The 18,901-nt window shown below is 37.9% G+C and overlaps 1 protein-coding gene across 3 annotated transcripts in view; it reads right to left on the bottom strand.

Annotated features, from left to right (window-relative positions):
• The window catches only part of CMYA5 (cardiomyopathy associated 5), a 107,548-nt gene that overhangs the window by 33,593 nt on the left and 55,054 nt on the right, over positions 1-18,901 (bottom strand). For 2 of the 3 annotated variants that reach the window (XM_067731108.1, XM_067731107.1), the window contains exons 3-8: positions 15,887-15,982; positions 14,282-14,515; positions 12,661-12,683; positions 8,236-8,354; positions 3,216-3,365; positions 468-614 (exon numbers count right to left, since the gene is read on the bottom strand). In XM_067731108.1, coding sequence (XP_067587209.1) covers positions 468-614; positions 3,216-3,365; positions 8,236-8,354; positions 12,661-12,683; positions 14,282-14,515; positions 15,887-15,982 — 769 coding nt within the window. Of the gene's footprint in view, positions 1-467; positions 615-3,215; positions 3,366-8,235; positions 8,355-12,660; positions 12,684-14,281; positions 14,516-15,886; positions 15,983-18,901 lie in introns of those variants that run through there. The other variant, XR_010941999.1, reaches the window with a different exon arrangement.

The following is an 18,901-nucleotide window of genomic DNA, read 5'->3' as shown; positions in this document are numbered from 1 at the left end:
GTCTCCCCTCTCCTTGTTTTTAAGCCAAAGAAATAATACCAAAATTCTTGTTGTATCCTGCACACTCCATACTCTTTCTTACCTGGGCACCTGTGCTCATTTGTCTTCTTCAAATGGAATACACTCCTTTAACACATTATTCCTACTGATCCTTTACGGATTCCATTCAGACATCAGTTCTAGGAAGCCATTCCTGACCCTGTCCCTGCCCTGGCCTGTCTCAGAGACTCCTCTGGAGTGTTGTGGATCACGGCCCTTACCACACATTTTTTATAATCTTTTGTTTTGTGTCTCCCACACTTGAGTATGAGCTTTGTGAGAGGAGCCCAGTCTTATTTCTTGTTGTAAACCCAGCACTGCGCAATACCCAGCGCACAATAGGTGCTTAACAAATGCTTATTGGTTGATCTTAATAGTCTGTGAAGAATTGAGTATTGCCTCCTAACACCCCCTTAACATCTCTTTACCTGTTCTAAAAATTGCCCTTTCGCTGGGCAGGCTACATCCGGTGAAATTCACAGCCATTACCCATACTTGATAGCATCGGTCAGGTTCTAAATCTTCAAAAACGCAGTAGCTTTCTTTCACGGTCACTCTGTATTCTTCTACCAAATCTAGCATAAAACACAATCATAAACTCTAGGGTATCTTCCTAAGTTAGTTGAAAGTTACATTTATTGGAAAAGTGACACATTTTTCAGTGGGGAAACACAAACTGATAAACTTACAGATACTACTGTGTGATAGATAGCACTTTAGAACGCTTAAAGCAACAGCATTCTGAAAGATATTTAGAATGACACAGTATTACTTGTGAACACTTACCAGAAAATAATAGTATAGTATATTATTATACTATATTAATATAGTATAATAATTATTATACTATATTAATATAGTATAATAATATACTAATAGCATATTAGTAAGATCCTGAGCTTCATATGCTGCAATTAAAGTAACTTATTTCAATAGCACATACTACAATTGCAGAGTTTATGTTAACTTAAATCTCAGTAATACATTCTCAAGAAAATTCTTAAGAAGCAATGCCAATATTTCAGGAGAGTATGTAATAAAATAAGGACAATCCCATGTTTTCTAAATTTATGATGTTAAAAAGCGTCTTTACAGATTAGTAAATCATTTGTATTCAGTATGGTTTTCAAAGTTTCAAATCCTGCTTCCTTCTCATGAATTCCAGAATCCTTTCACCTAGAGATTTCCACAATTTATAGAAATACTTAAACACCTTTGATAGAGCACAAACTATTCTAAGAAATAACTTTGTTTAGTCAAGACATTTCCTAAAATTACTTACATTATTTTCAAGATGTTAGTAGTAAATATTACTCAATAACATTCTGAACACCTGCCCCTTGGGCCAATCTGATTATTCTTACTGAAATTTTCTCTCCTTTTAAAAGAACAATTTTCTTTTCTAAATTAGCCTATGGTAATTCCAGTTATCCTCTCTTATTACTCTATGATGTTACATCTTCAAAACCCCTCCAGTTAAGAAACCCAGATTGTTCCCTTTTAAAGTAAATTTAAGAGATCTTCAACTCAGAAGGTTTCTTCAACTGCATCTCTCTTTCCCAATGAGCTATACTTTCTGCGCAGAAAGTTTGGCTTAAATAATGTCATAAAGACATATACACTGAAAAACATTTCCCCATAACCTAGAACTTGTGACTGCAGTTTTCAATGGAATTATCCTTTTAGGCTAAGTCCTGTTAGCCTGGTACTCCTTTTAACAGAGCACATAACATATGTTACTGGAGACCTATTACTCACAGCATGGTATCACAGTCTAGACCATCAGATTAATGAACTGGCATCAGCAGAGTTCAAGGCATTGAATGAATGAGACACAGGACAGGTAAGTGGGGCATGGTGCGGGGGGTCAGGGGGCGGTGGCAGTGAAGCCCTTTTAAAAAGCACTCCAGGAAATAAACAGTTGTTAAGAGGAGTCTTGGAGAGCCATGAAGTTCCATGATATAACTGGATATACACGGTGAAGTGTGGTATAACAGAACAAACACAGAGTCAAGCAAATAAAAACATAAGCTTTGGAGTCTGAAAGATCTGTATTTAAAACCTGCCCTGGTCCCGAGTAACTTGCATGGTCTTGGGCAAATTATTTAATCTCACATCAGTTTTCTCATTTGCAAATGTGGATAAGGGCACTTTCCTTGTTGTGCTGTGACAGGTATATGGTAATAGGTCCCCAATAAGATAGGAGTTCTTATAGACAAACTTAGCCAACTTTACAATATGCCTATGGTTGCTTTCTTACTTTTTTTCTAATTTAAATAAGTATCATATGACATCTGAAAAGACTTAAATACTGGTTAACGGTGAAATACATTATAATTCATTCCTTATTACAGATTGGGTTCCTATGCCATGTCAGTCCTGTCACATGCTCATCTGATTTCCAAAATACATGGGTCTATCTTCAACAAGCAATACAGAATGCCAGCAGTCCCAGCTCTGATTCATCAGGAAGTACAACCTCAAACTGCCTGGCTTCTAGGTCTTATTAGAGGTCCTAGAGATATCCACAGAGGCCCAACTATATGACGTGCCACCCATTCACCCTCCTAAGCACTTTCACCTCTATCTTCACATTAATTTGGGACACCAGAAGACTACACCATACAGTCTTTTCATGCCTTGAGAAGTGTGAACTCTGAATTTACCTTTATAGTTTGTTTTCAGCTTTTATCAAAGGTGGATCTGAGAAATGCCAACCATGAACATCCAATGCTGCATTTGCACTAAAATTACTGTGGAGGACAGTGTCCTATATACAGCTCATTTCTCCTCTACAAAGTCGTACACTTTATACTTGTCTTTTAGACTTCAGTACTGATTGAAACTTTGTTTTCAACACTTTGGTACATTACCTCCTGCCTGAAAATGAGAATCAATTTCTCCTGTTAACCTGAATACTCAAAGCCAAATTTGAATTTCAATTACAGTATTCATGTTGATCATTAGGATGATATTTATGCATTTTTGTTTTCCTTGATCCTGATTTTCAAATTTTGCTTACATGTTATTTCATTATACGATCGTTGGTTCATTGTTGTTTTTGTAAGTGGCTACAAGGGCTTTGTGGAAAGAGTCATAATATGTATATGTTTAAATACTACACATTAAGATATAGAAATGTACGTATGCATCTGAATTTGTGTTAGCAATCCTACCATTTACTTCCTGGTCATCTTGTGGCTCTTCCATGCAGTAAACCTGGAATGAGTCAACGACATCTTCCTTGTTCACGCTCCAGTAAACTGCAATCGTTGTGCTAGTGGCAGAATTTGGTTCCTGAGGTTCTAATCTAGGAGGCTGTGGAACTGGAATATAAGCAAGATTTATTATCACTAATGCTGCTTTTATTGATTGATTTCTTTTTCTTTTTGCAAAAGTCACTTGTACTTACTGATAAAAATGGAAACAATACAGAAGTACATGGAGTAAAGCTGGGAGGACTACCTTGTTCCCACCAGCCCCCAACCCTAAGGATATTCCTTGGAGGCAACCACTGTTACAGTTGAGTGTGTCTCCCTCCAAAATGTCTTGTCTGCATGTGTACATATATACATATAATATACATAGAAATAAACAAAAAATGGATCTCCCAATGGGATCACTTGATAATATTCTTCTGTAATCCTATATTTAGAGCAATAAACTTATACAAGTTAGAGGATTCATCAAATGATTTGGTTTTCCTTCAAAACAAAACTTTGAGAAAGCATTGCTAGATAACCAATGTTGTATCCTTCTACATCAGTATAGAAACTATATTCAAATAGAGACAAATGAAACCGTTTTTAGCTATAGTTGCTATACTATCAAGGCTGAAAAAGACTTGCATGAATAAAATATCAAAATATACTTTCTGAAACTACTATCCCATTTTTCCATCTCCAACATGACTATACCTACAACTTTTTAAAACAAAATGTAAAAATTACATGGGGGAAAATGTACCCTATTAACTGATTCAAATATAAGGTTTAGATATCTAGTACAAATCCATTGTTCTGAATTTTAAAGACAACAATATTCTCAAGTGTTTTACCAGAGATTTCAAAGGTTTATAATTATGCATATTGAACATTAACAGCATATACGACACCATAAATCAAGCTCCTATACAATTCTCCTCCAAAATTTTTGAGATATAAAAGCATTGAACATAGTTTACAAATTAGAGGAAAAGGTTATTCCCATAGTTGAAAAGATGTCCTGTTTTTAAATTTATTTGTGTTGTTATTTTCCTGTCAACAGTTTCCTGAGAGATGAGCTTGCTGAATAATACAGGCCAAATTTTATGAGATTACTTTATTAAAAGTCAGCACTGAAGGGAAAGAAAACAAAGCTTAGTTCAACAGGAAAGTGCAAAGTAGAAGAAATAAATGGGTCTAAATTTAGTAAATGGAACAAAAAGAGACACATTGAAAAGATTCAATAAAGAGATAAAGACCTGAGGAAATACACAGTTATGAAAAATGAGAAGCAGGATAAGAGAGTGGGCAAGTTCATGGGCTTTGGAGCAGAGAGGCTGGCCTAAGGTTAAATGCCAGATCCCTCACTTAGGAGCTGTGTTATCTCAGCTTTGGTTCCTCCATCTTTAAAATAGGAAAACGACAATAATACCATTTCCTCCCAGGGCTGTTTTAAAAAGCAAGATAATGTATATTAAATGCTTAGCAATGTATCTGACACATAACCGGTGTTAACATTCAGAAAGCAACATGGCCTTTTGCAGGAGCACAGAAAATGGAGGGGAGAAGGCAGGAAGCCCCTGAAGATGGGAGCTGAAGTAGAGACCCATCATCTGGTAAATCACAGAGGGACCACAGAGGTAAGACATGCTGGGAGCCTGCATGATAAGGCAGGAAGCCTGCCTGTCAGAGCACCTCCGCAAGGACTGATAGTGGTTCAGAGACTCTTATACTATCTTTGACTTTTCTGTCTTCCCAGCAGGAAATCAGTGTAACATTGTAAAGGAGTCCATCCGGATAAATGCAGTTCAGTAAATTTTCATGTTGCCCAGGTTTATGGAAGAGCCAAGCAGATTGACTATTATCAATCATCTTTGAAGCAGTGCTGGAGAACTTGTTGAGGCATGAACAACGAAAATGCTGGTTTTTTCTCTATGAATTATAAATTGAGCTATAGCTGCTTTTTAAAACTGGCAACATCTTTTCAAAAATCTCTCTCTCAGGTAACTTAACGAACTTAAAATTGATAATTGACCCCAAAATCAACAAATTCTAAGGAATAAGCAGTTGTAGGGAATTAAGCAAAGAATGTAGGCTAGAAATAATTTTGTACTTAATCTACTCCTTTAAAAACATTAAAATTAAAACATCTTTTTTCAAAACAAGAACCACTTTTATTCTTCAAAGTATTCTAAAACTAAGAAGGGAGTATGAATATTCCATAGATGTAATCTAATAACAGTTGGCTGGATTTACAATTCCTGTGTGGCAGAAGGACATCAGAAGCTCAGATTTTATACGTTAGCAATGCTATTTACGCTTCTGTAGTAATAAACTTGAGTGGGAGTAATGCCAAAAAATGCAAAATGATCTTAAGGCTTCTTTGCCAGAGGCTAAGGAGCTAGGCACAGCATCACCCCATGGATTCCCTCTGCCTGACAGTGTGCCCATAAAGAGCTGTCATGCTCGGCGAGCTAAGCACTAGATCAACCTGCACTTTAGTACCTGTGGTGGATACAGATTCCCACTAAACCTAGCTTTCAAAAAAGTCCCCAGGAGAACAGCATTATTTGCAGTAGCCAAAATGTGAAAGGAACCCAAAAGTACATCGATGAGTGAATCGATAATGGATAAGCAAAATGCAGTACAGACATCCAATGGAATTTATTCAGCTTTAATAAGGAAGGGCATTCTGACACGTGGTACAACACGGATGAACTTTGAGGGCATTATGCTAAGTGAAATAAGCAGTCACAAAAAGACAGATACTGCATAATTCCACTTATATGAGGTACCTAGAGTACTTTAAATTCATAGAGACAGGAGGTAGAATGGTGGTTGCCAGAGGCTGGGGGGAGGGGGTGGGGGCAGGAGGAATGAGGAGTTATTACTTAATAGATACAGTTTCAGGGCTTCCCCGGTGGCGCAGTGGTTGAGGGCCCCCTGCCGATGCAGCGGACACAGGTTCATGCCCCGGTCTGGGAGGATCCCACATGCCGCGAAGCGGCTGGGCCCGTGAGCCACGGCCACTGAGCCTGCGCGTCCGGAGCCTGTGCTCCGCAACGGCAGAGGCCACAACAGTGAGAGGCCCGCGTACCGCAAAAAAAAAAAAAAAAAAAAAAAAAGATACAGTTTCAGTCTTGCAAGATGAAAAGAATTCGGGAGATGGATTAGTGGTGATGGTTGTACGATGGTGGCTTCAACATGGTTAAAATGGTAAATTTTATTTTACGCATATTTTACCACAATTTAAAAAAAAAAGTTCTTAGGAGCAGAGTCCAGAAAGCCTTGGATGTCACTAATCTATAGTTACCCCTCCTTTCACAGCAGTGCACTCAGCCTCTTTGGTGTAGAGCAGTGGTTCAAGTGCAAAGACTCTGAAGCCAAACTCCACTCGCCACACACACCCCAAATAGCTGTGTATCTTGGGCAATATGAGAGGCGTTTCTCTGTTCCCTTTATTTCCTCACCTGTCAAATGGGAATAACAATAAAACCTACCTCCTAGAGTTGCTGTGAGATTAGATGACGGTCTAATTAGATAACAGTCTCCACACTGCCAGGTATCACGTAAGCACGGAAGAAATGTTAGGGGCTGCTCTGTTTCTCATCATAAAGTTCACATCCTTTCCTTATTGTATCTGTTTATTACAGTGATCAGATTAGCTTTTCAGGCACCCGGTGAGGACTTTATAGCTGAGAGATGTTGGTCACAAAATGAGCAAAAGCTATCTAGCAGCAAGTCAACACCCTGGGCTCCAATTCTGGGAAGCAGATGTACAACGAGTGCCATTTATATCTCAGAGACCAGTCTCCCCATAACAGTTTGAACTACTGGGACTGCCACATGCACTGTTTCTGAATGAATCATTAACACTTTGTGACAAATTTAACTCTGTGACCTCTAAAATATACAAAATGCCCTCTTATTGCCCATCAGATATTCAAAAGAATATCCTTCTAAATGAACAACAGCATATAACGAATCCCTTAAAAGCAAAAGAGCTACTTTCTTGACCCGAATTTCTTGGTTTGCAATCGCTGCTCCATTCAAATGCTTCTTAAAGACATTACAAGAAAATACCCTTTTGTTCTGAGATATTTCTAGAGAAAACCCGTTAGGACAAATGACTGAATTTTTCATTTTATATAGGGTTGATGGGTTTTGTGGGGGCGGGGTGCTTTTTTGTTTTTCAGTTTTTTTTAAAGACATAGTAACCTTTTACTAGTTACTAAATTAAAACTCTTCCCACAGGAATGAAAGTTAATTGTCAATTTGAAAACAGAAGTTGTCTTTAAGGTTTGCTTTGGAAGACTATAGCATCTTTTAAGGAGGGCATCTAAGTACATTTTACAGTAAGTGGAACTTGGTTACTTCACTGAAACACAGCAGCTTTGAAAAATCTAAAGAAATGTCATTGTCTTGTTTGTTAAAATAGCACATTAAAAAATATTCTGAAGAGCCGGCAGGATGCTTTTCACAGCTGAGTAGGAGGCTCCTGGCTACAGAGCATGATGCTGAGCTGTTAGTTCTCTAAGTTAATCTGTTTAGTTTGAAAAAAGGAAAAAGAACTCAATTGAAGAGGGGAAAACCACTCAGAAAGAAAAATCTGTTCAACACATATGAAAATATTTGATTTATTTTTCCTTCTATACCTGGCTGCTGGCATGAAGCAAATAATCTCTAGAAGAGAGAGAGAAATCCTCTTTTAAAAGGAAAAAAAAAATAAAAGAGAGAAGACCCTTCGATTCCATTGCTACTTCCTTCCACCTCCACAATATCCCAGCACAGTCATAAAGCTTCAAATGGAAATGCAGTTTATAACTGAAATGGTTTGCTAGTCTCACGCTTTATTTCAGAATCTAGCTTTAAATTTTTACAGCTAAGATTTTTCTTTTTCCAGTTATATTTCCTTACATTCAAAAACTTTACAAAACAAATAAGAAAAAACTGTCAAATTTCATCAAGGTAAATAATATATTGAAGTTCCTACCAGCCACTTGTTTTAACATCTGGTCGCTTCTTGCCGAGCTGTCATCATAATGTTCAAAAAGTGAAAACGCAGCAGGCATTTTCTCTAAAGAAGCAGTGCTCTCCATTGCAGAAAGCAACCTATCAGGAGGAAATATTTCTATATAAGTCAAGAAATTATTAGCATACAAAATGAAAGCTAAGAACAGTTATTCAAAATGAAGTTGTTGTTGTTGTTGGTGGTGATGGTGGTGGTTTCTGTGAGGTGTTGTATCCAAAAAGAATTTAAACTGTTTCAAAATCTGGAAATATATGTATAAAATCTATTCACAGGATTCTTCAGTGCAACTGGTAATATTAGAAACTCCATTCCTATACCCTTAAATCTGAATAGATTCCATTGAATTATACAGTCTTAATTTTGCCTCTATAAAGTTGGTCCTAAAAATGATTACATTATAATTGTTGTTTATACTCCCTGAAGATAAAAATGTTTGGAGCCCATCTGGAAATTCACATACTGTGTGATATCTTTGCTGTTTTAAACTGTCACTATTATACATCTCACCATTTAGTCTTTCAAGAAAATATGTTCACCTACTATGTGCCAGGCACTGTTCTGGGTTCCGGGATGCAGCAATGGAGGAGGAAAGTCTATCTATTCTTAAAAGACTAAATAAGCCACAGTATATAAATTAATAGCTTTCTTTATACTCAAGACCGTCTTAGGAGGGATGCCAACAAATACTCAGCATTGGTATCCAGGTGAAATCTGGACTTAAAATTAAAAAAAAAAAAAAAAAAAGGTAGATTCTGAAGAGGGAAAAGGGGAAGGGAGAATTGCAAAAACATTTATCTTTAGCATGAGGGGCCTAAACTTTGGTTGGGCTCTCTCCTCTGTGCACCTCACTCACAGAGGACTGGAATTACCTTCCAGAAATTAAGTCAACCACTAGGAACTCCATCAGCTTCATAATCATGGACGTTGGGGTTTGGGCAGCACAGACCCATCTCTAAGCCTTTCACCTGCTGTTGGAACTTTCTTCTCCTAAATACTTGTGTGTCTCCTTCCTCACTAAATTTAGATCTCTGTTCAAATGTCAGCTCTTCAGAGAGGGCAGCCCTCTCCCTTCTTCTGTTCCTTACTCTGTCGTGTTTTCTCCTCAAACTCATTACAACCTATGTGTTTTTGTCTGTCTACTTCACCTGACTATAATCTACATGCAAAAAAAGGACTTTGCTGGGTTTACTACTGTACTGTAATGTGTTACGTGGCACATAGTAGGCTTTTAATAGATATATTTTGAATGAATAAGAGGACAAGGTTTCATTTGGATGAGAATATCAGGATCTCAGGTCTGGAAAATTTATCAATATGAGGGGAAAAGATTATAAAATATAACTGAAATATTTAGAGTGCCCACTAGGCTTACTTGTGTTAGGAATAATAAAATTCACTATCATCTGATTTGGGGGAGATGTTCCAGTAGGGGCTTTGAAGAGGAGGTGACATTTGGTTGAGTCTTAAAGAATAAGGAGGAGTTTCCTAGGCAGAAAAGATAGTACGGGTGTTGCAGAGAGAAGAACAGCATGAATAAAGGCATGGGGTTGTGAAAGAGGCACTCAAGGCCCAGAGGGGACCATGGGCTACCTTGAGAACTGGGAAAGGGAGACAGTTAGAGATGACTTTCATATCCACCAAGAGTTTCCATTTTGTTTTTAAGGCAGGGAGAGCCACAGAAGTGTTTACACAGGGAAGTTTAGAAGAGTACCCTGGCATGAGTCTGAAGGAGGATCACAGCAAGTAGACTAGAGAGGTAGTGAGGCCAGTTGGGGGGACCCCACGACGCTCGTGATGAGGGAAGACAACATGAGCCTTAATTAAGGCTTTGGAGACGTAGAGGGTGGAAATGATAGGCTCAAAATGAATAAACAGGGGTGACTAGTGCACATACTAAGCCCTCTCAGTACATGTCACTGACGAAATGGAGGACTTTTTTGTAGCACAGAAGCTGTAGCTCTAGATAGAACACATAAAGTGTTTGAATTTTCCCTTATGCACTGATCTGTTCAATTTTAACATCAGTGTGTGGAAGGGCATCTTTTTATGAGCAGGTCCTACAATGGTTGTGACTCTCTTTCATTATTAGAACACAAAAAAAGCAAAACAGAGGAAAAAAAATTATCCTCTTAACAGAACAGCATTTTCTAAGCAAATGTGTTTTTTAAAATATGCAAATTTTGTGTCTAAATATCCTTGACAGCATTCTTTAATTTAAGCATTTTCAGTGTCGAGAAAAATCATTTAATATATGAGCACTGCCTTTAGATATATAATATGATGGCAGGGAAAAAAAAAGCAGCAAGGGGAAAAATCTAGGAGAAAAAGCTAGATAATTAGCATTTCTCATAGAAAGGAACACCAATGACATTGAGACTTTGAGGCAGAAGTTGTCTTGAGAACGTGAAAGGCTTCATTTTAGTGAAAAAAATCAAGCTTCATCATATGTGTGCACATTTAACAGGATTTTCTTTAATTGCTTATATTGCTTCACCAAATCCTGAATTTTGTTATCTTTTTTCTTTACAGAAAAATAATGGTTATCCCAAGTGTATGCTCCTTTAGGCAACATGCAGCTTCCGCAAAGATTAATTCATTGTCAATTGGACAATGAGATCAAAATTAATTAAAATGACACACAGATGAACAAGTTCAAGCACAAAACCAAAAAAAATGGTATTTAGAATTAAATGCATGTCAATTCGTATTAGCAAGTTAATATTCTAATGTTTAGAAAAGTAACAACGTGAAACTATAGCATTTTTAAAGGTAAACACATTTGCAAATTTTCATTCATCAAGTTTTCTTGCTGATCAGTATCTTCCACGAGTGAATGAAATATAATAAATAAGCAAATATGCCCCTACATTGTCCAGTGCATACGGAATGGCACTCTAAATCCATATACTTTGGCGGTAAAAATAAATATCAATAATACTTAGAAGAAATGTGTAATTTTTAAAAAATAAAGAAAACTGGGAGCAAGGCCTGGGTATCAGTTTCCAGACCTGCCCGGTGTGCCTCTGACTCCTGTGTGAGAACTGGTACATGTGCAGGTGCCTGGTCCCACCTGGATTCTCCTGTAGTGGATCTGGGGTGGAGCTCCAGAAGCTTTGGTTTAACAAACTGCACAGGTAACTCAGAAGCCAGTCTGGGGCACCACCAGGCCAGAGGACAGGTTGTTATAAACCAGAGGTTCTCAACCCTGCCTGTGCTCTGAAATCACCTAGCAAGCTTTAAAAATACCCTGGCCACACCCCACATCAGTTAAGCCAGAATCTCATGAGATAAGATAGAGGCATCAGCATTTTTTAAAGCTCCCTGAATAATTCTATTTATAACAGAGCCACTATAATAAAACCCTTATTGATTAATGCCAATATTAATATACAAACTATTAAAGTATCTTGACAATATTCTGTTGAACATATTTTTTTAAAGATAAATAAGATTCATCTGTACAGTTTTCAGTATCTAAAAAATCAGGTTTCTAATCCAAACCCATCTTTCTATATTTTAATATATCACAAATACAAATTTCTGATTTTACTTTATGCTATTTCACAATTTGGCATTGAATGAAATGAACTGAAGATAATATTTACAATTTTAGAAATTTACATTAAAGGGGTAAAAATGATCTAAAAAAAAAATTAGGCTCTAACAGGAGGAAAGACCTCAGGCCTGGCTATGAGGCAGAAGGGAAAACGTGTCATATCAGTATGAGCACTTCACTATCAGATGCTCCAGACGATAAACACAGATCTGCTACGTGTTTTTATAGACAACATTTCCTGATTTCTTGTTGAGTGTTTTGCCTTTTAAATGAATGAAGAACTTCTCTTAGATTGAATGTTAAAAAACAACAACAAAAACAAAACAAAATCAAAAGAGGAACATTCATTTAGGTGAGCTGAGCAGAAAAAGAAGATAAATTCATGCCTGTCTTCTGAAGAGAAAGTGAGAGAACATTCCCTTAAGGTTACATAAATCATCAAATTGCTCAAGGCAGGTATGAATGATTCTTTCAAATACTCATATTTAACCAGAAAGTCTAAGTATCTACAAAATGTTCTGTATGCAGTGACAGGAAAGACAGCCTAGTCTAGAGTAGGCTGGAAATACAGAATACATCTCAACGAAGCAGTTAAAAATCTACATTATGATAATTGTTATTTAACTAAAGCACATGCAATTTCCTTTCAAAAGCTATCATTTAGCTTTCAAAAGCACTGTATCTATAATAAAAGTGCAAATCCAGGAGCTCACTAAATGTATGCATTTTTTAACTGGCAGCTCATTTTCTATAAAGCATCAAAATATTAAAATAAAGCATACAGTCATGCTAGTCTCAGTCGCCACTACATTGTGCCACATTTTCTATACCTTTCATTGATTTCCTCAAACGACTTATGGGGGAATGAGAGAGATTGAGAGAGGAGAAGGGAGGGAAGGAGGGAGGGAAGAAGGGAGGGGGGAGGGGAGAGAGAGAGAGAGAAACTAATTAACAACCAAAAGGAAAACCAACCTCAAGCATTAAGATCACGTATGTTCTAAAAGTCATTACTCCTCAGCTACCTTTGAGGCTGTTTCCTCTGGGGGGCTTCATTCCAGGCAGCAAAGAAATTAGTGCTCAGAAGGGGTGGCGGACAGGGTCTGGGATGGAGGGGGCTTTAGTTTTACTCTCTACCATCAGCAAGGCCAGCAACAGTTGCTTCTGCTCTGCTTCTCTCTATTCATTAATAAATGGCTTAGCTTCCAGAATAGAATTCTCTGAAGCAAGGAAAGTGACTTAAATTCGTTCAATGTGGAGATAAAGCAAAATGTAATCAGTACTTATCTCTGGGTGATACCTTCTCTGTGCTTTTCTGTACTTTCCAAATTTTCTGAAATGGATATATATTACTTTTATAAGCAGGAATAACATGCTTCCTTTTCTACAGCTTGTTCTTCTGGAGAGGAGAAAATATTCTTATCAAACCAAGGTAAGGTTCTTAGGAAACACAAAGCACTTTATTAGTGCTAGACTTCCAAGGAGGTGCTTAAATTTAAAATGCTAAAGCTTTGCCTTAATTAAGCATAAAGCAACTGAATGATTTTCATCCTCCTTTGAGGATGCCATGTCCACCTCACCCAAATTTGCACTGGATGGAGGCATCCCCAAAGGCAAATCAAAAGCCTAACATTGCCCCATTTGGCCTTGTTCTATCTCCAGTCTTTAGTAGAAGGCTGGGAGGATTGCGCAGCTTTGAAAGGGAGGTTCCCACTCATAAAATGGTGCTTTTCTTGTTTGACAATTAGGTTTAGGATTGCCTTCAGGGAAAACATCTCCATCACTCCTGGTTAATCCTGGCTCCATGGAGAATCAGTATTCTACTGAAGGTTCTAGGGAATTAGGAGAGCAAAGAGCTGTCTCTGTGAGTAGTTTGAGGAGCACCCAAGGGACTCTGTCCACAAGGTACTTGCTTGAATTAAGGAATCTGATCACCAGGAAGACCCTTGTAAAAAGATCAACATGGTACCTGAGAGAGGTATCATGTCATCCTTTTGCATGCTGAAAGTGTACCAAAATGTTACTCTCCACTTGGTAAGGTTCAGAGGCAATGGTCCCTATGAGAGGTCATTTCAGATTAGGGAGTGGGAGTGGAGGGGGGAGAGGCACTGGAAGATGAGGCCAGCACCCAGGGAGCATGGCATGAATAAAGTTTTTAGGCTGCTTTCCCTCCCTCTTAGAAGGTGACCAATCCATTGTGACAGAGCAGAAAGATGATGCTGCGGCCTGGCTTCCATGTGTCCTTCAACTGGATCTGGGTGTTATGGCTTTAAGGATTGGCTGGGCCTTTTCAATAGGCATGAGGCATGCCCTAATAACTTTTAAATGAGAATTATATAAACCCCACATAGAGATATAAATCATCTTAGGGAATAGTAAAAGATGAGTTTTTTTAAAGTAAACTTGGGTCAGAGTGGGTTCAAGGTGTCTGGACCTGTTTGAATTGGTGCTTACAGTCAAGAAAACGGTCTCATCAAGCTCCTCGACTTCTCTCACGATGGTCTCCAGGGTGTCCTTGGCAGTGTCCATGCTCTGCAGAAAGTGGACCATCTGGTCATGTAGGAACTCCATCTTCTTTTTCTTCACTTCCTCAAAGCTCTGGGCTTTCTCATCATACTGCGCTAAAACCTTTTTCATCATTTCCTCATTCTGTTCTTCTAGGCTTTTCTCATTTTTACTACAGTTTTCCTTTAAAAACAAACAAAAAAACGCTTCTGAATGAAACAAGAAGTGCGTGTGTGTGTGTTTGTGTGTGTGTTTTAAGAGAAATACTAGCCTTTAAAATAATTAACCTCTGGCATCCTGGTAAGAGAATCACAGATTACATGCAGAGTCTAAATTTCCAGCCCACCAACCCCCTTTGCCATAGTTAGCTTTGCAACAGAATTCACTGTAAGAGAACTGTCAAGAAGGATTTAGTTAATGAAACACACATAAAAATGTTTGTAGGGAAGTATTGCCTACCTGCATTCCCACATGATAAAATTTGAAAGTGGCATCACGGTGAATGAAGATCAGGTAGCAGAGAAGGTTTAGTGCCATTTTCACCACTCCACTAAAATCATAGTGTGAGGGAGGGCACAGCCAGGGTATTGGACAGGGTGCTACATTCATAAATGCTCTCCAGGGAAGGGGTAGCTTCCGCCAGAGCAGGAGAAACTTTATTGCCCGTCTGGACAAACTCAGATGCTTAGAGGGCTAGTGATAAGGTGATCATATTACTTACTGTCTAAAAGGAACACTATGATGGCAGTGAGGGGTAGGGGCAATAACACTAAAAATAATCAACAGGTGTTAACTGATCTACAACAGGAATTAAGCAGACCTCTCACAAGCAAACTGGGATGAGGAGTCACCCGAGTGATGGGGAAACTGTGCACCAGCCTTCCACAGGGGCCCTCTACCAGTCCTGACTGACAAGTAAGGATGCCTGGGCTGTGATTGTATATGGATGGAGCACTGCTACCCCCTTCTTTCACTGCAGAGGGAGCAGGGTCAGCATGAACTCATCGAAGACAGTGGTACCATGAGAGGCACTCATCTGTCCTGGGCATGAAATACTGGGCAGTGCTTTAGAGCACCTCTGCAGAGCTAACCCAGTGACAAGCAGGATGGTAGGGCAAGTCAGAACTCAGACCTGAATTCAAATCTTGGCTCTCAACTTACTATAAACTTACTATGACCTTGGTTAATATATTTCACTCTAAGTCTCAGTTTCTTATCTATAAAATGGGGGCAATAATAATAATAATAGCTCCTATTTCATATGGTTACTGTAAGGATGAAATTGGATAAAGCATGTAAAGCAGTTGCCCTATCATAGTAAGTGCCTGATAAATGTGCATGTGTTTTTAAGGGCAAGTCATTTATCCTTAGAAAGTAGTCTCACTGATGAAACAGAGGGAAGACTTAAGGACTTTACTCTTAATGGAAGAAAACCAACAATGGCAAACCACATATGCACACACAAACCCCAATTCAGGTCCTTTTAGCTTAGAATCATTTATTTGTGATGCCATGAGCAGACCAAGTTAAAGTAAAAAGGATAAGGTAACCTACCTCAATGGTATTAAAAAAGGATTCTATCTCACTAACAAAGGCTTCAATCCTCAAGGATTTCTCTTGTAAATCTTCTAGAAAGTCTGCTAATTGAACCTGAAGAAAAGAATTAAGATATCCTTAGTATATGAGATTTGAGAAAAGAACTTCAAGCAGTGAATTCCAATTTTCTTATAAATTTAGTATGTTTAGTAGAGAGCCACTATATCATGTTCACTAACAAATCAATCTTTAACTTTTCCTTGCTGCTTCATCTAAATTGACTATAGGTAATGTATGATAAACAATTAGGAGGTTTGTGAGTGACAGCAATAGTTTATTTTCTTATGCAAGAGGAAGGACTTCTTGGTAAGCTGGTGAGTTCAAAGCATACTTGTTTTAGTAAACTATGAATTGAATTCTTCCTCCTTAATTAGGCCTTGATTTTTATATATTGTCATTCCTCTAAGATGGCAGACTTTTTTCTGAACTGGTCCAACATATCTGAGTAGACTTCTCACATTCGCACCAATGGTTTCAGGTGTTCCTGCCCCACCTGATCCTGAGAAGGTGAACAGAGTGTCACCAGGCCGAATGTCTAGTATACCAAATGATGAAAACTATCTACTACAGAGACCTTAAGGTTCTAATGACCCTCAAAGGGTTAAAATACTCTCAAGGAGTGACAGCCAACTAGAAAATGTATGGGTGATGGGGGAAGATGGTACCTATTAGTTATAAAACTAGCTGCAATCTATCCTGTGAAACTTAACAAGTAACAACACAATAAAAGAGCTTCCGTCTGCCTGATTCACTATCCACAGAATGATGGAGAAATTACACTGAGAAAAGTCCCTTCAGGATCTTGTCTCTGCTTCCCTCTCTAGCCCCTGCCTCTTCTCCACAAGCCCCCAGGCTCCAATCACACAAGCCCCACCTTTCCTTGGACTCTTTCCCACCTAATGTGCCTTTTTATATGGCATTCCCTTTCTCTAGAATGTCCTCTCTGCCCTTGTTTACTAGAAGAACTCTATCTTACTTAAGGCTCACCCAAGCTTCACCCTTTTGTGACATCTTTCCTATCCTTCCCAGTCTCCCTCCACCATTTCATTTACTCCCAGAGGGTTCCTGTCTCAGAACACTGTGCTCCCATAATGCTGTATGATCTGGGGGAGCTACAAGTCTATCTTCCTTTATTTTTGTTTTGTTTTCATTCTCTATGATTAGCACAGTTCTTGACATGGAATGGAAGGTCAATAAATATTGAGAAAGAAGGAAGGGAGAGAGTGAAGGAAGAAAACAAATGACAGATAAAAGATAAGGCACCACAGAGGGGATGGAGTGGTGGGGAGAAGCCAGGACCTGGATAATCTACAAATGCAGCCATCAGTTCCTGAATAATCACAAATAGCCTACTCACAAGATGCTAGAGAATTCTCAAGTGACAATTTTTTAAATTTAATTTTTAAAATGTGCCAACCAACTCAATCTTCACAGTTGATTTAATGAACGAAGCAAGTCTCTGGCTTAGTCAATTTGTTTTCCACTTTCTCTTCATACTATATGGAGAAGGTCCAGAAAAAAACTTTAAAATGGTTTTAAAGCAGGAGACATCATATCTCCCTGCTTTTGAAATTTGTTTTAAATTAACAGTACTTAGAATTATTTTTTTAATTTCTAAAACTCATGGAGATAAACAAAATATAAATAAGAAAGCTAAAGAAAATCTAGTCTTCTTTCTACTGACAGTACCCAGTAGTTGTTAGTTAACAAAACCAAGCATCATCAAAGAATGGGGCATATTTCACTGGTGTTGATGCATCCCAATGCCTGAGATTCCAAAAAGAAATTGACCCATGCCCTACCCCAAACTTGACCGGGTAAAGTTTCAACAAAATTTCACCCTGGAGATATAAAACCAATATCATATCAGTTGAGAAGGATTACTTTTCCAGGAAAAAAAAAAAAAAAAGCCAAGATTCTAATATGTTTTCCTACTGAATCAAAATGAGCCTGACAATCATTTATCAGTGACCTAACTGAATAATCATATTGAAAATTGCTACCATTAGGAAGGCACTAAGCAGAGCAACATGGATACACAGTCAAGGGCATGAGCTCTAGCATCAGACAGACCTGGGTACTAGTCCTAGTGCTGTCTTCTATGACCTTGGACTTAAACTATCTGAGCCCATGTCATTATCTGCAAATCGATGACAATGACAGGGTTGTCATATGGATTAAAAGATATCTTGTATACAAAGACCTTAACACATTGCCTGGCCCACAGTAAGTGCTCAATTCTTGCTATTACTTGCAATTTTAGATGATTCTGGCTACTATATGGAGAATACATTGATGAGGTAAGGGTGGAGATTCCAGTTAGAAGGCTACTGAAAGGTAGATGAGAATCTTAAAGACTAAATGTTTGATTTCCAATAGTATCTCTGAGGGAGTAGAATACTTATAATCACATACATAAGGATATATGTTGCGACTAACTTTCTAACATTGGGAGTCTATAGACATAGCCAGAAGGAATGCAAAAGTTTTCCATTTCTAACATCAATTTTATAAATAAAGAAGAAATGTGGAGAAAACCAAAATTTAAAATGTCTTACTGTCTTGAGTATTTTATAAAACTTGCAATAAAATAGCTTAATATAATGTAAATGTGTATTTTTAAAGGATGATATTGTAGATAACAGAAAATAAATTGTGCTTTATGCTCAAGTGCATATTTTTAAATTTAAAATTATTTGCCTTTTTAAGATAATGTTAAGGGCTACTGTCATAAGATCTCTCAAAGGCAATGCCCCATGTTATTTAACCTGGTATCTCCAGAATCTAGAAAAATACCTGGCACATACTATGTACCCAATAAATGTTTGTCAAAGTGATCTTAACTAAATAACCAGGGAAATATGCTTAGTTTTTTTCAGACTATTATGCCTAAAGATGAGTGTATCAAATATTGGTCATTTTTTAAAATTGAGAAAATGAGAAAGTCAATTAAACATCTATGTATGATTACAC

Source organism: Pseudorca crassidens, chromosome 3 (assembly GCF_039906515.1).
Source record: "Pseudorca crassidens isolate mPseCra1 chromosome 3, mPseCra1.hap1, whole genome shotgun sequence".
NCBI lineage: Eukaryota > Metazoa > Chordata > Mammalia > Artiodactyla > Delphinidae > Pseudorca > Pseudorca crassidens.
The sequence above is the reverse complement of the archived record's forward strand: the minus strand, read 5'-3'. Positions and strand labels throughout refer to the sequence as shown.